The following is a 17,692-nucleotide window of genomic DNA, read 5'->3' as shown; positions in this document are numbered from 1 at the left end:
ATATCATTTTTAAAAATATTTGTTTAACCTCCTCTAATTATATTGGTTAATCATTTCACCAATAATACAGCAGCTCAGACACAGCTCCCGGAGCCCTTTGACTAGGGGAAGGGGGTGAGGAGGCAAGCCCTGCCAGACAACACAGCTCACAGGAAACCCTGCAGCTGGGAGGAAGGGAGGGAGCACCTGTAAACAAGCACCTAATACTTAGTTGCTGAGTTGTTAGGCTGCTCCTTGTTTTCCTCTTAGGCCATGGGTACTAGTCCTCCTTGCCCCCTCCCCACACCACCTTGCCTGCTCTGCTGCCTTATTTCTGCTGTGCTACTCCATAGCTTTCCTTCCCCCATTCCCTGCCAGACTGTGCCTGTCCAGAGCTAAATGATACCGGTAAGCTAGCCAGTTATCACTGTACTTGTTGGTTAAATGATTAATCATTTAAACTTTCACATCCCTAGTATGCATCAATTTTTAGAAACTGGGGCCCATACACAGCCCATCAACCAACCCCCTGGTTGCAGGTTTGCTTGTAGATTGAGGATGCTACATATAATCTGTATCTCCAGGAAAACTCAAAAAAACCTTAAATGTATTCTTCTCCCCTTGATCAATTCTCCCCATTTTAGAAAGGACTCAGATTTGTTCTCAGCCCACCCACAGAACTCCAAGTTATAGGTATCATATTAACTCCCCTGGGTCTGCACCAGATTCAAGATGCGAGCCTCTTTCTTCCTTGAGTATGTTACTAAATGAGCTGCTAGTGAAGGCCACCATCTCACATTCTCTGTGCCTGGATCTTTCTTAGTGGGGTAGGAAGTGGTGTGGGACAGACCTATGCTCTTGCTGCCAACATTTTTGGGCACATATACTATGTGACAGAGCTCTGCTCTGATGTGTTCTAATTAGCATGTGTTGGACGCGACTGCTGCAAGTCTCTTGGAGCGTGTCAGAACCTCTCTAATTAACGCGCCCTCCCCTCCACCCTGGAGTACGTGTATAGATGCCTTCTGAAATGAACTATTTGTGAGCTACTTCAAAATTCCTTTGAGGCAGCTAGGGAACTCCAGAAGTCACCTGGTAATAATGCATTCAGGTTGAAAGCATCCGACATCTTAATACAGGTGGCTGAGAATCCCTATATGAGATAACTGAATGTAGAATTATAGGGCATTTTACAGCTTACCAGACAAGCTGCTGGCATTAGGGACATTCAAGCTGTATGGTGACATCAGATTCATATACCTAGGTATTTCCGTCTCAAGAAGTTAGTTCATGACTTGAGAGAAGCAATAGTCCATCTCTAGCAACTCTTCAAAGAAAATGCTGGAGAAAGTAGCCACCTGAGTCCTCTAAAGACCCAACATTTGTGCAACCATTTCACAGGAAAAACTTGAAAATGTAGATAGCATAAAGCAGACTTGGTTGTGGGTGTGAACAATTATTGTGTGGGCAGATGGGTGGGACTTATCAGCAGAGCAGCTCCAACATGTGAAGGTAACACCGTGTGAAACAATCTGATTTTAGGTGGGTCAAGGTTTTACACAAATATTTCATACAGCCTTACTCGCCAGCAGTAAAGATAATGAATATTCTAGGGTGCAACCCACAGCACTAGCCGGGAAACATCCGTACACTCTCCCGTGCACTTTATAATTTGTATTTTTTCTGTTCTTTAGAACCAGTTTGTCTTTTTTAAAGCTGAAGGTACTAATTTTTCAATTAACAGAAGGATGCTTTGTCATCGTCATCCAGTATCATGCCACTGGAAATTTCCAAAATGGTATTTTAAAATAACTGAGAGAGGGAAAAGGGGAAAATGAATCATGGGTAATTATAGTTTCAGTTCTATTCATACAGCAACTGACTTTTAGTGTTGTTTGCACCTACCATTTCCTTGTGATTTGGGTAAAATGTTTGTGCAATTAGAGGGAACTTCTCAGGACCCAGAGTTTTGTAGATGGACACCATCTGCGCAAACTGTAAAAGAAAACAAAGCAAAAAATAATGTTTAAAGACAGTGACCAAATTCTGTTGAAATCATCTTCAAATTGTCATTTTACATCTTAACTCTGTAAAAGCTAATCCTTTTATTGCATATATGCATAGATAATACACAGTGGGATAAAGGTTTTCAACATTTTATACTTTATGTACCTTAAGATGATTTTGTGATAATAGCATAATTATATGAGAAATTATACAAGAAATGTTACATTTTCCTACCATTTTTCAGTTCAAGATCTTGAAGTACTTTACAATTATTAATCTATTAAGACTCTTAGCAAGTCTGTGAAATTGATCAGTAATTTTACAAGATGGGGAAATAGAGAGAGAAAAAACGGCTTGCGTTACATCACACAAAGTCAGGTTGGGAGCAAAGAATATGATTTATTTTCTAGTTGCTTTACCTGTATCTTAGCTTTAGACCATCTGTTCAGTGTTGTTGGTCCACAAAGACCCCAATCATTTAACAGAATGTGCATTATATACATCTGTATGAAACAATCATTTCACTCTTTCTTTCTCATGTGGACAGCAGTAACAAACAATGCAAAGAAATCCTACTCAATAATTTAGGGAAGACAATAACAAGGAATTCCATAACCAATGTCAACTAATGGAAAATATTTATAGCCTGCTCCCTCTAATGAATAGATTGATTTTTATATTATGGCAGTTTAAAAACTAAATCACTCCTGAAATTACAGCTTGGCAAGTAAGGTTCCTAGGGAGCAAGAAGAGTTTGGCAGTCAGAAGACCCACTATTGTTTCAAGCCTCCAAAGCTTTTGGCTTCTACATGCCTGTGATGTATTTAATTGTCAATATGCCAGCATTAGACATAAGCATCTTAGCACAAGTTTGAATAGTGGGTTTTGCTGGTTAAAAAAAAAGAACAATAGAACACTGTATTGTAAAGTAGTTAGATCAAATATCTACTATGTTAATACAAATTAGGGTATGGGTCAGAAACTGAAAGTTATGGAGAGGAAATAAGGCTGTTGAAAGCTCTGAGTTGCATTTTCAACTGGCAGAGAGGATTTATTTTAATAATGTTTACTTAAGTTTTCTATTTCATAAACACATTTTTAAATTTTGCAGGCCAAGGAAAAATGCCTTACTGTTGAGTAGCTTACAGTGGAAGTTGGGTATACATTCATTGGATAGTATACCGAACAAAGATAAGTGAGGGGAAGAAAGTGTTATTCTGAAAGAAAGAAAACTTTTATGGGTAGGATTCTTCATAGTTTATTATTTATTCCTATTCCAGTTAAGGACTTCTGAAAACCCCTGCATTTGAAATCACATATACCCATTCTATCAGAATATGAAAACAAACAATCTGAATTTTCCGACTGAACAGAAGACAAGGGCCTTTCATATTAAAGCCCGTGTAAAAAATATATGCTTAAATAAACCTGCTCAAAAACCAAGCCATTGTGTTTTATTTGTGGGTGTTAAACACAGAAGAGCTAATAACCAATGAACAAGGAAGGTATGAACCAGGTTTTAAATTGTGATATATGCTTAGAGACTATGATTAAGATGAATAAAACAAGCAAGGAATAAATTTAAGAAAAATAAGTCACTTTCCAATGTTGTATACTTAACACTGAAACAAATTAAAGCTAGCATGGGCATGTCTACAAGAACTGCAGTCACCCCTTTACTTTGGGTATAGTCAAACCCTCAGTTTCAACACTAATCATTAGGGCTGTGCAAAGTTTTGGGTCCCTGATTTGATTCTGTGGAGATTCAGCCTGATTCGTTGGCCGAATCTCTGAATCCGAATCAAATCAGGGGACTCTTTAATCTGTCTGAATTGATTCAGAGAGATTAGGACAGATTTGGCCATTTAGATGTAGATACAGCTTTAAATGACTCACTGAATCAGCATCACAGCTTCAGATTCAGCTGAATCAAATCAGGGACAGTGATCCAAATCAACAGATCAAATCACTGTCTCCAATTTGGGCCAAATCCAAATTGAAATTGAATAAGGCCCATTTCACACAACCCTATGAACCGTGTTAGAGAACTTCTGGAGGGACTGGATGTGTTCAAATCAGTAGGTCCAGATGCTCTTCCCCCAGCGTGTGGAGGGAATTGGCAGGGGTTATTGCGGGGCCCCTGGCGTGGTTTTACAAGCACTTGTGGTGCTCTGGCCAGATGCCAGATGACTGGAAGAGGGTCAATGTGGTCCCTGTCTTTAAAAAAGGGAAGAGGGAGGACCCGGGCAACTATAGGTCCATTAGTCTTACTGCAATCCTGTGGAAGCTCTTTGAGAAGATTATCAAGGAGCACATCTGTGATGGGCCAGCAGGGGGGATGATGCTGGGCAACTAGCATGGTTTCATTAGGGGGAGGTCCTGTTAGACCAACCTGATTGCCTTCTACGATCAGGTCATAAAATCACTGGGTGCAGGTGTCTCAGTGGATGTAGTCTTTCTGGACTTCAGGAAGGCCTTCGACACTGTCTCCCACCCCATTCTCATTAAAAAGTTAGGTGACTGTGGCATTGATGCCTACACAGTCAGATGGATTGCAGATTGGCTGAGGGGCTGTACTCAGAGAGTGGTGGTGGACGGGTCATTTTCAACCTGGAGGGAAGTGGGCAGTGGAGTCCCCCAGGGCTGGGTCCTTGGGCCCACACTGTTCAATTTCTTGATTAGTGACTTGGACGAGGGGGTGAAAAGCAGCTTGTTTAAATTTGCAGATGACACCAAGATCTGGGGTGAGGTAGGGACGCTAGTAGGGAAGGACAGATTACAGCAGGACCTAGACAAGTAACAGGGGTGGGCAAATGAAAATAGGATGGGATTCAATACTAACAAGTGCAGCGTGCTACACTTGGGCAGTAGGAACCAGCAACATACCTAAAGGCTGGGGATCTCCCTTCTCAAAAGCACAGTGGCAGAAAGAGATCTTGGAGTCATTTTTGAGTCATCTTGGAGTCAGTAGGACTAACCGTACCTTGTCCTGCATCCACAGATGCACCACAAGCAGGGCCAAGGAGGTGATCCTCCCCCTCTAAGTGACACTGGTCAGGCCACAGCTGGAGTACTGCATCCAGTTCTGGGTGCCGCACTTCAGGAGGGATGTGGACACCATTGAGAGAGTCCAAAGGAGGGCCACTCACATAAGCTGGTGACAACAGGGCAGGCCCTATGAGGAGAGGCTATGGGACCTTAACCTGTTCAGCCTTTGCAAGAGAAGCCTGAGGGGGGACCTGGTGGCCGTCTATAAACTTACTAGGGGGGACCAGCAGGGTTTGGGAGAGACCTTGTTCCCTCGAGCACCTCCTGGAGTAACAAGGAATAATGGCCATAAGCTGCTAGAGAGTAGGTTTAGACTAGACATTAGAAGGCACTATTTCACAGTCAGGGCAGCTAGGATCTGGAACCAATTTCCAAGGGAAAGGGTGATGGCTCCTACCCTGGGGATCTTTAAGAAGAGGCTCAATGTTTACCTGGCTGGGGTCATTTGAGCACAGTTTTCTCTCTTGCCCATGACAGGGGTTCGGACTAGAAGATCTACAAGGTCCCTTATGACCCTACATCTATGAATCTATGTATTATAATGACCGAAAACAGTCTGTGACCATAGGAAACAAACTGAAACTCCAGAACTATTTTGTTATCTCACTTCAGTGTCTCATCTCTTCAATGTAAAAAGATTTTGCTATTTGTTTTTTATGTTTTTTGATTCCCCCATGCCAAAAAGCAATGCACCTAATTTTGTCTATTAACAAAAGCTTTATAGAGTTTCAAGAGCCGAATCCGGGGGGAAAAAGTACTCTGCTTGCTCAACTGCATGAGGATACCCAACAACTTAAAAAAAAAGAGTTCATCATGGAGCAGGTCCTCAAGGAATCCATTTCTAAGCACTTGGAGGAGAAGGTGATTAGGAATAGTCAGCATGGATTCACCAATGGCAAGTCTTACCTGACCAATATGATTGCCTTCTGTGATGAGATGATGTGAAGGAAGTGTGGCAAAAGGGGGGGTGCATGTCACATGGGCTGCATCAGTGGGGATCACATGCCTTATGGACACCCCCAGGCTGCACACCCCATGAACACCGCCCCCAAGCATTGTACCATGCACTCATTACCCCCACTGTTATAACATGTATCTGTGAGCCCCCCCACACTGTATGCCCACAGCCTCCACTGCTGCACCATGCACCCATGCAGGTGCTTTCCCTCCACCACACTGCACACCTGTACCCCTGACCTCCCAAACCCTTCCCACTGCACCTCAGGCTTGTGACCCCCCAACCCTCCCCACTCCTGCTAGAATTGCATGTCCCAGACTAACTTCCATTTCCCTGTGCTGCTACGCTGCCCTGCTCCTTGAGGTGCATGTAAGTGTAAAAATCTTATTTCATTTCTGTATAACTGCCGCGCAGCATTCTCACATTTATGTGACCTTGTAGTCTTGGCTGTTAATCAAAATGAAAGCTTTGTAGTTTTCCACACTTGTACCAAGCTACACATGTGCATTTTATAAGTTTCTTTTCTTATCTGTAAGTGTCATACCTGCATAAATGAAACTTATGTAGAAAATCTACCTAGTAACTATTGTGTAAAAGAAACTATCCTATCCCTGTATGCTTAGCTTATATCATAGTTAGTATCATAGAGGCGGTCCAACCAACATCTATAAAGAGGCAACGAAGCAGGAAACAGCAGAGACGACGACTGGACAACCCTTCAGGATTGATCACCCTGCAAGCCGGTCCTCAGCCTCCCCGCCTGGGCGTATCCCAGCGAAAACCAAGGCCTCGAAAATCTGACAATCGACAGCGATTCACCTCGTTACAGTTTTATTATTTTTCATCCTGCTTATGAGCTGTTGACCAGCCCTAGGACTAACTAGTGGGCAGCCGCACCTATCATTGGACTAGTTCCAGTGGTGGAAAGCAAGGGCTTACTAGTGAACCCTGTGGTCCAACAGACCCCCTTTGTATCTGGCATACTGTAACTGAAGAAACATCGGAGACTCCACTTCTTGACTACCTCTTTTCGTAGCTTAGACAGCATATCTATGCTTCTGTACTTGTATTTACTGTGACTTCGTTCCAGCTGGTCTCCCCTCTTATTCGTAAGAGGGTGAGGCCAGGTGAGTGAATAAAACAAATTTTTATTTCACTTTATATCTACTCCGTAATAACTTCTACTACTAACATCCCATCTCAATGAGCGGTTGACCAGTTCTGGGACTTAAGGAGTTGGCAGCTGCACCCATCATTGGACTAGTTCCAGTGATGGAAAGCAAGGGCTTGCTCCAGAACCCCGTGAACCAACAGACATCCTATAGACTTATTATAGAAAACTAACAACTTACTCTAAGTCGTCTACTTGCACCAGCTTGGCGAACCTCGAAGGCAGTTATAAAGCTACCTCCAATCCCGCCCCACAAGCCGCGCGCTCGCCCGCTCCGTAAAGCCCACGGCTCCCCAAGCAGTGCTGGAATCGCAAGCCCGGCATTCCGCCACATGGCGTCACGAACAGGATCCCAAGTAGACGACCAGGCCATGCTAGTCTGCATGTGTCCATGGTGACTGGGACACCGTTCGCCCCCACAGACCTCTGATGATCTCTGGAATCCTCTCGCCTACCATGCGGCAGGCAATAGTGACCCCAAAACACACCTCTCCGGTCGCATTTGGGTGAACGGGCCAGAGAGTAAAATCTGGACATGCTCGCTAGCTGCTGCTGCCCTGGGATGTGTAATGGCTGCCCCCAAAGTTATGTTTTCCCCAGTAAATGCAGGGGGAAACGGAGCCCTTGCAGGCATTCTTCCTTCTAAAGGAGACACGTCGCCGGCCAGCGACTAACAAGCCTCAATCTTAGGGCTCCTTCATAATGCCATAGGAAGACACTCCTCCGGCCAAATCAATCCTCAACAAATACCTGAAACCGGAAAAGCTTATGATAGTCTAGTCCACTGCTGCCGCGAACTAGAAGCCGAGAGGGGAACTAAGAAAAGAGCCTTTAGTAAAGCTGAACTTACACTCGGTAAAGCGGTAGAAGTTTTGTTGCAGCATTTCATAAGTGCTGTAGGAGCTATAGGAAACTTAGAGTCGTGGCTCCAAACAGCATGCCGCAATGCCACAGACCTAACAGCAGCGAAGGCATCTGGCATACTAACCAACCCGGAAGAGAGCCCTGAGTACTTGAAGGAGGCGGACTCATGTCCATGCCTCCTCCCAACCACTCCAGAATACACACCCACTGAGTGCAAAGAAAAAGAACCACCTCCTTATTTGGAGTCCAACCCTCCAGCTGTCGTCACCACACCGCCATCAGCAATTTATCCATCATTGTTGCCAGCAACTCCACCGCCAAATGTTTTACCCGTCACCACCCACAAAATCACTACAGAAGAGCAAGAGGGGGAAGGAGAAATCGATGAGAAAACAATTGAAAAATTTGAGAAAACTGTTGTCGTCTTCTGGACATGAAACCACAGTGAGCTTAGAGAACTTTATGTTGACAGTAGTATACGATCAGGAGAGACACCCATCATTTGGCTTGGCCATTTAGTCCTAGAGCATGGGGCAGAGACTCTTGATAAAGCAGAAGCGCACTACCTAATACGACAGTCAACATGGAGTAGGGGAACATGCGTAGACACAACTCTAATCGACAATCAAGATAAACTACCCCTGTTGTCCCCTGCCTCATTAGCTGCAAGAGGAATTTTACGTTGCGCTTATAGAGCACATGAAGGAGATGCAAGCAACCTTAGAAGGCCACGAGCACTACAGCTCATTTATGCAATGGTTGGGTGCTCATTCTTACAATGGAATCCAAAGAAGAATCCAATAGATGGAATCAAACTCGAAAAAGAAGGTGATAACTGGCCACATAAACATTTACTAGATCCCGGCAAAGTACCCATCACACTTGGGGGAGTAGAAGAAGCATACCAAGTGTATGGAATGGTATTTGGACAAGCAGCACGCCTCGTCATGCTCGCCTCAGTAGGAAAACCATGTAGTACCATGCTAAGCCTACAACGGCAATTTGGATCCCCATCAGATCGGGAATCTGATTGTCAAATGTTTCCAGTCGAAGTTCCTCCCACAAATGCAAACTCTCAAGTCCTTATGACCCAAAAACAATGGACACCACCTGACGCACAACAGCCACTACGGGCCCAAGGGCCACCCACCCGAACGCCTCTAGAGCGAGCAAGATTTAGATTTTTATTAGGACAATCTGGACTCGACAAGGCCACCCTACGGAAACTTTCGGAAGAAGAACAGTTAACCCTTGCCATCAAGCTTGGATGGGACCCAACCGCCAACCAAAGCCAAAAAACGAGTAGCAGCTGCCGAGGTGGTAAGCTTCGGTGGCGACCCTCAGCAATTCCGGGACCCGTGTCCCTACGTCAACTTACCTATCAGAGACCCGTCTTCACCCACTAAAGCAAAAGAAATCAAGTTCTTACTAGATACAGGTGCACAAATTTCTGTCATTCGACCGTCTACACCCCATATTCTACTCAACAGCAAAATTCACGTACAAGGCCTAAACTCCACCGCCAACATCTCCACAGCCCGTTGTGTACATCATCTAACAGGAAAATCGTTCACCGCCGCAATGGGAGATGTTAATCTACTTGGTGTTCCCGAAATTCTCAAATTCGACCTCAAACTCACCCTCTTACAAGCATTTCCAATTAGCCCCTGCAAAGCACCGAGCATCACGCCTCACAAGCGGAAGATCATCAATCACCTGTCGTGGCGTTACACACCTATCCCTACGAAACCGCATCTCCAGAACTCACTTCAGAAACTTCTCAATGAATTACAAGCGGCAGGCCGCATTTCTAAAATTTCACATGCTAAGTTTTTGTCACCCACGTGGGGTATTATGAAACCCGGAGACCCTAATCAAGCCCGACTCGTAGTCTACTACCGCTGCACCAACAAGCAAGTAGAACCTCTATCGCAGCTTAGCCCCAAGACACTACCACAGACTCTAAGCGAGATGATAGCCTATCAGGCGACTCCCTGGTTTGGAAGTACCCTAGATGTCAAAAACATGTTCTTTTCCATACCCATCATTGATGACGTCGGAATACTCAACATGTTTGTAAACGGACAAATGTTCAAATGGAATGTCTGCCCCCAAGGATACTGCAATTCACCAGCAGTAGCCACAGCAGCCATCAACAACACCCTTGAGGCCTTCACCACACCTGGTGACATCCAAATCTGCAGTTATGTAGACGACATCGCCATCACGGGCAGGACTCCAGAAGCAGTAACCCAAACTACAGAAAAATGAATACATCACTTGCAAGCCCATGGATGGACTGTAAACATGCGAAAATCTCAACTCACAGCAAAGCCACACATCTCCTTCCTTGGTGAAGTATTTGATCATGAAACTCGCAAAGCGACAACGCACACAACTCCAACCATCCCCTGGGTTAAAGGTGCTACCCCAACAAGAAAAGAAATTCAACAACTTCTGGGCCAACTAAACTGGCATAGAGCTTATGTTCCAACAAGTTGTCTAGAAGTCATTGCATGTCTACATCAGCAACTACGCACCAAAGCTAACACTCGAAGTATATGGGACCCCATCCACGACTATGATAAGTTACAGGAACTCTTAAAGGCCACCTCAACTACAATCCTCCACAGTATTAGCCCCAAAGAATCCATAACTGTTACCCTTGGACATACAAGTCTGTAGCAGGGCACCAGGGTGCCTGCTACTAGCAGGAGGAATAGGGCTGCTGAAGTGCCCTGGAGCAACTCAGATAGGGGTTACTAGGGCAACCAAGCAGGTCATGTGGCCAGGAGGGAGCAGGGCCAGGCCCTTATAAACAGCTAGGCCAAAGCCTAGCTAGCAGTTCCCTTCTGGCAGCTGCAGGAGCAGGAGCTCTGTGGCTGAGCTGAGCGGCCAGAGTTGGTGGTTGCAGCCTTACCTTACTGACCGGCTGCGATGATGGTAGGGACAAGAACACCCTGACGAGAGGTAGGGTTGGGAGCCGTAGAGGGGCTCAGAGTTTACATTATGAGCAGGGAGGCTCTGTGGTGATTGTGTTATAGCCAGTTGGCTGGGCTTGTATTATAGTTACACCGGAGGACCGGGTGAGGCTGTAGGGGTGAGAGGAGGCCTCACGGGAGCTCCCCAGCAGCTTGGGGGTTCCCGGTGCCCAGCAGGGGCACAGTGCCAGTGGGGCACAACTGTTTGCGCTGGAGTGGCGCGGTGTACGGGGTTTGGACCCCAACCCATGAGGGTGACAGTTTGCCCAGTGGGGCAAACGACCCAAGAAAGGGTCAAGGGGCCAGGCACTGCTACGGCCACCTGAGCCCCAAGCGCGGGAAATGCGAAGCGCAAGGAGCATGGTATAGGCCCCAGAGAGGGCGAGGCCCCAGAGTGGGCGAAGCGCGAGGAGCGCAGTATAGGCCCCAGAGCGGGCGAAGCGCGAGGAGCGCGGTATAGGCCCCAGAGTGGATGAAACCCCAGAGTGGGCGAGAGGCGCGGTGAGCACGGCCAAAGACCCCGAGAGGGGCAGTAAGTGTGGCGAGCACGGCCAAAGACCCCGAGAGGGGCAGTGAGCGCGGCCAAAGACCCTGAGAGGGGCGACAGGCGCTAGAGGCGCGGCAGAGACCCCGAGAGGGGTGGGAAAGCCCAGAGGTGGGCAAAAGACCCTGAGGGGGCAAGGCATGGAAAGAGTACCTGGGCGAGGCAAGCCCAGGGGCGCCAGGCTAGGGGCGCTGGTGGGGAGACAGGCTCAGAGGCACCAGGCAGGGCGCCAGGAGACACATGGACCAGACATCATCCCAAAACAGCTGCGAGGCTTGGGGCGTGCTAAAGGGGAGGTTTGGAGGCATGCATTTGCCCATAAGGCTGGGGTGAGAGTACCCCCACTTTGGAACGAAGGTGATACCAGCAAGGTGTCGTTAGGTGTAAGTAGGCAGCCTCCCATTCTGAACCTCAACATCAAAGACGTGGCAGGAGAGTAGAGGGTGTTGGATCACCCTAATTGGCACGGTAAGGGGGCAGTAGCGAGCTCACGGCCGCTCGCGGGCCCCCGTCCCGTGAGAAAGTCAAATACTCTGGGCAACTGGCACTACCAGCATCAACAAACTAGTATTCTCAACCTACAAGGCTATGCAACCGTCCCAATTTCGGTTTGGAGTCACGGGAACCCTTTTACTAGCATCCCAGCTCACCACAACTGCCTATCCCAACATTTCTATAACTACCGGAACTCTCATCGGATCAGGCATCACACTACTTCCACTTCTCACTCCCGACTGACCGGACCCAACCTTTCACGGCCTATGTACCACCTGGCAAGAATTAGTACAAGTCTTTCATTTTCACTTCCACCATTGGAAGACGAAAGAGGCGCCAGCAAGTTCAACGCCTTCCCTTCATCATCAAAACCCTTCACTAATGTACGGCACTATTCTACTGCCTGGATAGCATCAGACGGAAATACAGCCCATGGCAGAGCACATGGATTTTTCTGTAACCCGTGTCAATACATTGAAGTAGAGCCTGCAGCCCTACCTCCAAATACACAACTCGAAGAACTCCTCTCATTCAAAGGAACCCTCCAACACTGCTTAGACGCCCATAATGTCCGTGAACCTGTCCCTGTAATAGCTATTGACTCTCAATACATCTACTAAATATTAACCGGACAGGCACAAGCCACAGAAAATCAACCCCTTTGGAATACAATCTTCGCTATATTGCCTCACTTTAAAACCATACCTCTGCTGCAACACATCCGCTCTCACCGACTGGATACCGACCAAGTCCACGCCCACATCAACACCGTGCTACAAGATCCAAAGAAGCGTGCAGAAGCCATCAAGAAAACAGCAAACCGACCACAACAAGTTGCAGCAGCCATCCTCACTAAGACAGATGTCAATAACCAACACTTAGTACAATGGCTACATGAGTTCTGGAGCCACCCCAGCCCCAACAAGGCCCATCTCAAATGGAAGCGAATAACCGCTGAGACACCACCGTTCACCATCACACTTCAAGATTGGAAAACACGGAGTCAAACCTGTTATATACGTAACAAAGTCAAGGCTATGCCAACCGCATCAGCCAAACAAGCATTTGACCCAAAGTACTTTCCCCAGGAAAGACGTGGCAAGTCGACCTCATGGGACCACTCCCTGGAGTCAAATGTCAGGCCAAGGCGTTAGTCCTAGTCGGTCTAGGCACCAGACAACTACAATGCATTCCTCTTACAAAGACTACCGCCAAAACTGTCTGCTCTGCGCTGCTCCAGGCCACGAGCCTCTGGCAAGTACCAAACGAAATCCAATCCAACGGAGGACCACCCTTCACGTCAAAAGCCCTAGCAACCTTTTGCAGTACCTACATCGTCTGACACACCCACATCCCATATCACCCACAGTCAAATGGTGTCGTTGAACGCTCCATAGGCATCCTCAAAGAAAAGCTCCATCTAACAGGAAATGGCACATATTTAAATTGGACAAGCCGTCTACCACAAATTCTAATCCAACTAAATGAAGACAAGTCATTATGGACTAACAGAAAGCAAGAAACACCAGAACCGTGGAAGCCCCGATTCCAGCTGAGAGAACTCGTCTGGGTAGCCATACCAGGACCTACTGAAAAGAAACAGCTACAATACCAAGGAATAATACGATCTGCAGGAACATATCCGAACACCTACCAAGTTGAAACCGACGTACCCAACAAGACATTACTAGCCCATCACAATTGGCTGAGTCATCGCTTGGAGACAAAAGACTAGCCATTTTACTATATACAACCTTTATATTTTTTTTAATTATCTCATTTCCTCTACAGGTGTGTTACATGGGACAGCCGTTCGGGAAAACCACATCGCCCACCTTGTATACGCGCCTCGAATCCACAAGGTCAACCTGTCCGAAAAAGTGGCCGTATTCTCTGGCAACATGATACATTGGTGAGCCTGTTCATTGTTCTACCAGCACTGTCCTCATGTGTAACCATCATGACCACTGTACTAAACCATCTGCCACCTAAAGAACACCTACAACGAACCACAACTACGAACTGACACCCGTCATGCTATATCTATCACTGTCAACACTCCTTGTTATCCTTTTCCTAGTTATCATACCTGTCTTTACTCCCCTTTCTTCACCTAACACTGTACTTCAACTTTTATCCCTATGGGCCAATGCAACTGGAGAAGAAGAAAAAGGACAAGGATTAATCGCCTGTTTAAAAATTCCCATGTCTGTCCAAGACCCAGTCCTCACTCTTTACCCTGAGCCATTTAATCTATCCGATTGGTTCTCCCAAATTTCACTAAGCCCAAAAACTTCCATAAATATATTCTTAAGCAAAACTTTCGGTTCTATTAACTGTTTTTGGCCAAAAAATTTTACACTTGCTAGCCTATCCTCTGAACCTACTGAAACAAATTGCTTTTTTGACGGAACCCCATACGCTTGTTCAGCTATCCCCTGGGGAATACACCCTAATGGCAATGATTGGTCCCGACCAGACCAGTCTCTCACATGGAACCCTCACTTAGTTACTCCACCATGGTACCTCGACCTTACACCACATGGTCAAGCTACTGTATCTGTAGTCACTTTATCCCCTCTTATTCAGCCGACACCCTTAGTAAAATCGAATAACTCTCTAGCTGTAAATTTAATTCAACCAGGTCACTTCAGAAATGATTCCTGTTTCGGATTTTATTATCCTACGTTACGAGCAATATTGTTAAACGCTGCCTGCCATGGCATCACACTTCCAATAAGGCAGCCCGGCCCACCAGAGCGAATGAGACACGCTTTTCTTTTTCCTGGACAGTGCTCAGAATTATCCGCCCCAGCACCAATAGGCCTAGCCTGGGCCTGTTCTAATGGAAAAGTATATACAGCCTTACCTGCCACCCTCAGTGCCGTACAATGTTTTTTAGCATCACTTTTATTCTGCCCACCTTTAAAAGCATCTACTGTTTACCCACCGAGTCTTCATATAAAACATAGGTAAACTAGATCTCGTGTGCCAGTACGGAGTTCCCTAACCCATGGAGAGAAAGTAACCCAAGCTCTTAGTTGGGCCACCGAAGGCCTATTTATTTGGGGGATCGGTATAACAAAAAAACGCATTTCCCTAGCCCAATTAGCTGAAGAAGTAGAATTATTAGCGAACCGCACAGCTGACAGCCTTTCTGTCTTTAACCAACAGTTGCAAGCCACTTCCCAAATGACTATTCAAAACCGCCTTGCGTTAGATGCCTTATTACTCCAACATGGTGACCTATGTCAATATCTCAACCTATCTAACGATCTATGTAGTATTGCAATTCCCAATGTTTCCATTCCACTCAACCAACAAGTCGATAGCATTTGCAAAATAGCCACCCGTGTCAACGGTATCGCTGGCGTTGGCAACAATTTACTTTCTCAAGTCTTTAATGCGCTAGGCTTTAATATCTCATCTTGGCTATCTAACCTACTTTCAGCACTCCTTTTACTATTCATACCTATCATTATCTTTTTATGCGTTTATTCTTGTATTACAAAGTATATCCAAAATCGTATAAACTCTGTAAGTGCCTTCATCTACACCAAACTTCCCAATGAAGAAAAAGATCCGTTCACTATCAATCCATTTCTAAATGAAACCACTACATAAATGTTCTACTGCCCCACGGCATGAGGGCATGTAAAAATCTTATTTCATTTCTGTATAACTGCCACGCGGCACTCTCACATTTATGTGACCTTGTAGTCTTGGCTGTTAATCAAAATGAAAGCTTTGTAGTTTTCCACACTTGTACCAAGCTACACATGCACGTTTTATAAGTGTCTTTTCTTATCTGTAAGTGTCATACCTGCAGAAACGAAACTTATGTAGAAAATCTACCTAGTAACTATTGTGTAAAAGAAACTATCCTATCCCTGTATGCTTAGCTTATATCATAGTTAGTGTCATTGAGGCGGTCCAACCAACATCTATAAAGAGGCAACGAAGCAGGAAACAGCAGAGACGATGACTGGACAACCCTTCAGGATTGATCACCCTGCAAGCCGGTCCTCAGCCTCCCCGCCTGGGTGTATCCCAGCGAAAACCAAGGCCTCGAAAATCCGACAATTGACAGCGATTCACCGTGTTACAGTTTTATTATTTTTCATCCTGTTCATGAGCTGTTGACCAGCCCTAGGACTAACTAGTGCGCAGCCGCACCTATCATTGGACTAGTTCCAGTGGTGGAAAGCAAGGGCTTACTAGTGAACCCTGTGGGCCAACAGACCCCCTTTGTATCTGGCATACTGTAACTGAAGAAACATCGGAGACTCCACTTCTTGACTGCCTCTCTTCGTAGCTTAGACAACATATCTATGCTTCTGTACTTGTATTTACTGTGACTTCGTTCCAGCTGGTCTCCCCTCTTATTCGTAAGAGGGTGAGGCCAGGTGAGTGAATAAAACAAATTTTTATTTCACTTTATATCTACTCCGTAATAACTTCTACTACTAACATCCCATCTCAATGAGCTGTTGACCAGTTCTGGGACTTAAGGAGTTGGCAGCTGCACCCATCATTGGACTAGTTCCAGTGCTGGAAAGCAAGGGCTTGCTCCGGAACCCCGTGAACCAACAGACATCCTATAGACTTAGTACAGAAAAGTAACAACTTACTCTAAGTCATCTACTTGCGCCAGCTCGGCGAACCTCGAAGGCAGTTATAAAGCTACCTCCAATCCCGCCCCACAAGCCGCGCGCTCGCCCGCTCCGTAAAGCCCACGGCTCCCCAAGCAGTGCCAGAATCGCAAGCCCGGCATTCCACCACAGTAAGAAGCAGCAGCTCGTGGAGGAGTGGGGGGCCCAGAGACACTAGCTGTTATTGCAACCAGAAAGATGAGGGGAGAAGTGGCTGGGCAGGAATTGGCAGCCATAATTCAACCCCTTGTGGGCTGCATACAGAGACAATCCTAGCAGATGCGGGGCTCGGGGCAAATCAGCATGTGCGGGGCCCCTCCCCTGGACGTGAGGAAGCCGGTGGCAGATTCAGCAGCGGGGTGGGGGGGTGGCAAGCGGCCGGATGCAATGGTGGATTCAGCAGTGGGAGGGTGGGGGGATTTGCTGAGTGGCTATATGTGAAGCCAGCAGCAGTGAGGAGTCACCACACCACACCGCTCCTCCTTCCTGAAAGACTGTCTAGTTTAAAGTTAAATGTTTTCAGTAATAAAATTTCCATGAAGTGCAGAACATGGGTAGGCTTCTGTTACTGAAATAAAGTCAAATATCATACACTGACACCAAGACACTGGAGGAAATCCTTTCTAAAGCAGTAAGCCCACTGAGCTTAACCTTTCAGCAGGGGTATTCAAGTCTTTAGCTAGGAAAGAATTAAAAAACTGAACAGAAATTCAAGTTCTTTTGATTGTGATTTTTAGCTGAATTTACTCAGCAGTGTTTGAAGACTGGTTTTGCCCTTTTCAACTCTGACAGCTATGAGAAATATTCACAGTTAAATATATTTATGTTTTTCAGGTTCTCCTAAAAAAATCTTGTGATGTGTAGCATTCTCAGTAATGTTAGCTCTTCCCTTTCTAATGCCTTCGGATGAAAATAATTTCACCTTGACTAATAGCTTGTATATCAGTGAAAGAATAGTAGTGGGCCAGCCGCACTCTCTCTGCTCTGCAGCAA

The 17,692-nt window shown here is 46.0% G+C and overlaps 1 protein-coding gene across 1 annotated transcript in view; it reads right to left on the bottom strand.

Annotated features, from left to right (window-relative positions):
* SYN2 (synapsin II) overlaps window positions 1-17,692 on the bottom strand; it is a 568,232-nt gene that overhangs the window by 213,824 nt on the left and 336,716 nt on the right. Inside the window, exon 5 of the mRNA XM_090021234.1 lies at window positions 1,885-1,974. Within this exon, the coding sequence (XP_089877360.1) occupies window positions 1,885-1,974 (90 nt within the window). The remainder of the gene's footprint in view (window positions 1-1,884; window positions 1,975-17,692) is intronic.

The sequence above is a fragment of the Crocodylus siamensis genome, chromosome 11 (genome assembly GCF_052110815.1).
Source record: "Crocodylus siamensis isolate JL-2025a chromosome 11, ASM5211081v1, whole genome shotgun sequence".
NCBI classification, from domain to species: domain Eukaryota; kingdom Metazoa; phylum Chordata; order Crocodylia; family Crocodylidae; genus Crocodylus; species Crocodylus siamensis.
The sequence above is the reverse complement of the archived record's forward strand: the minus strand, read 5'-3'. Positions and strand labels throughout refer to the sequence as shown.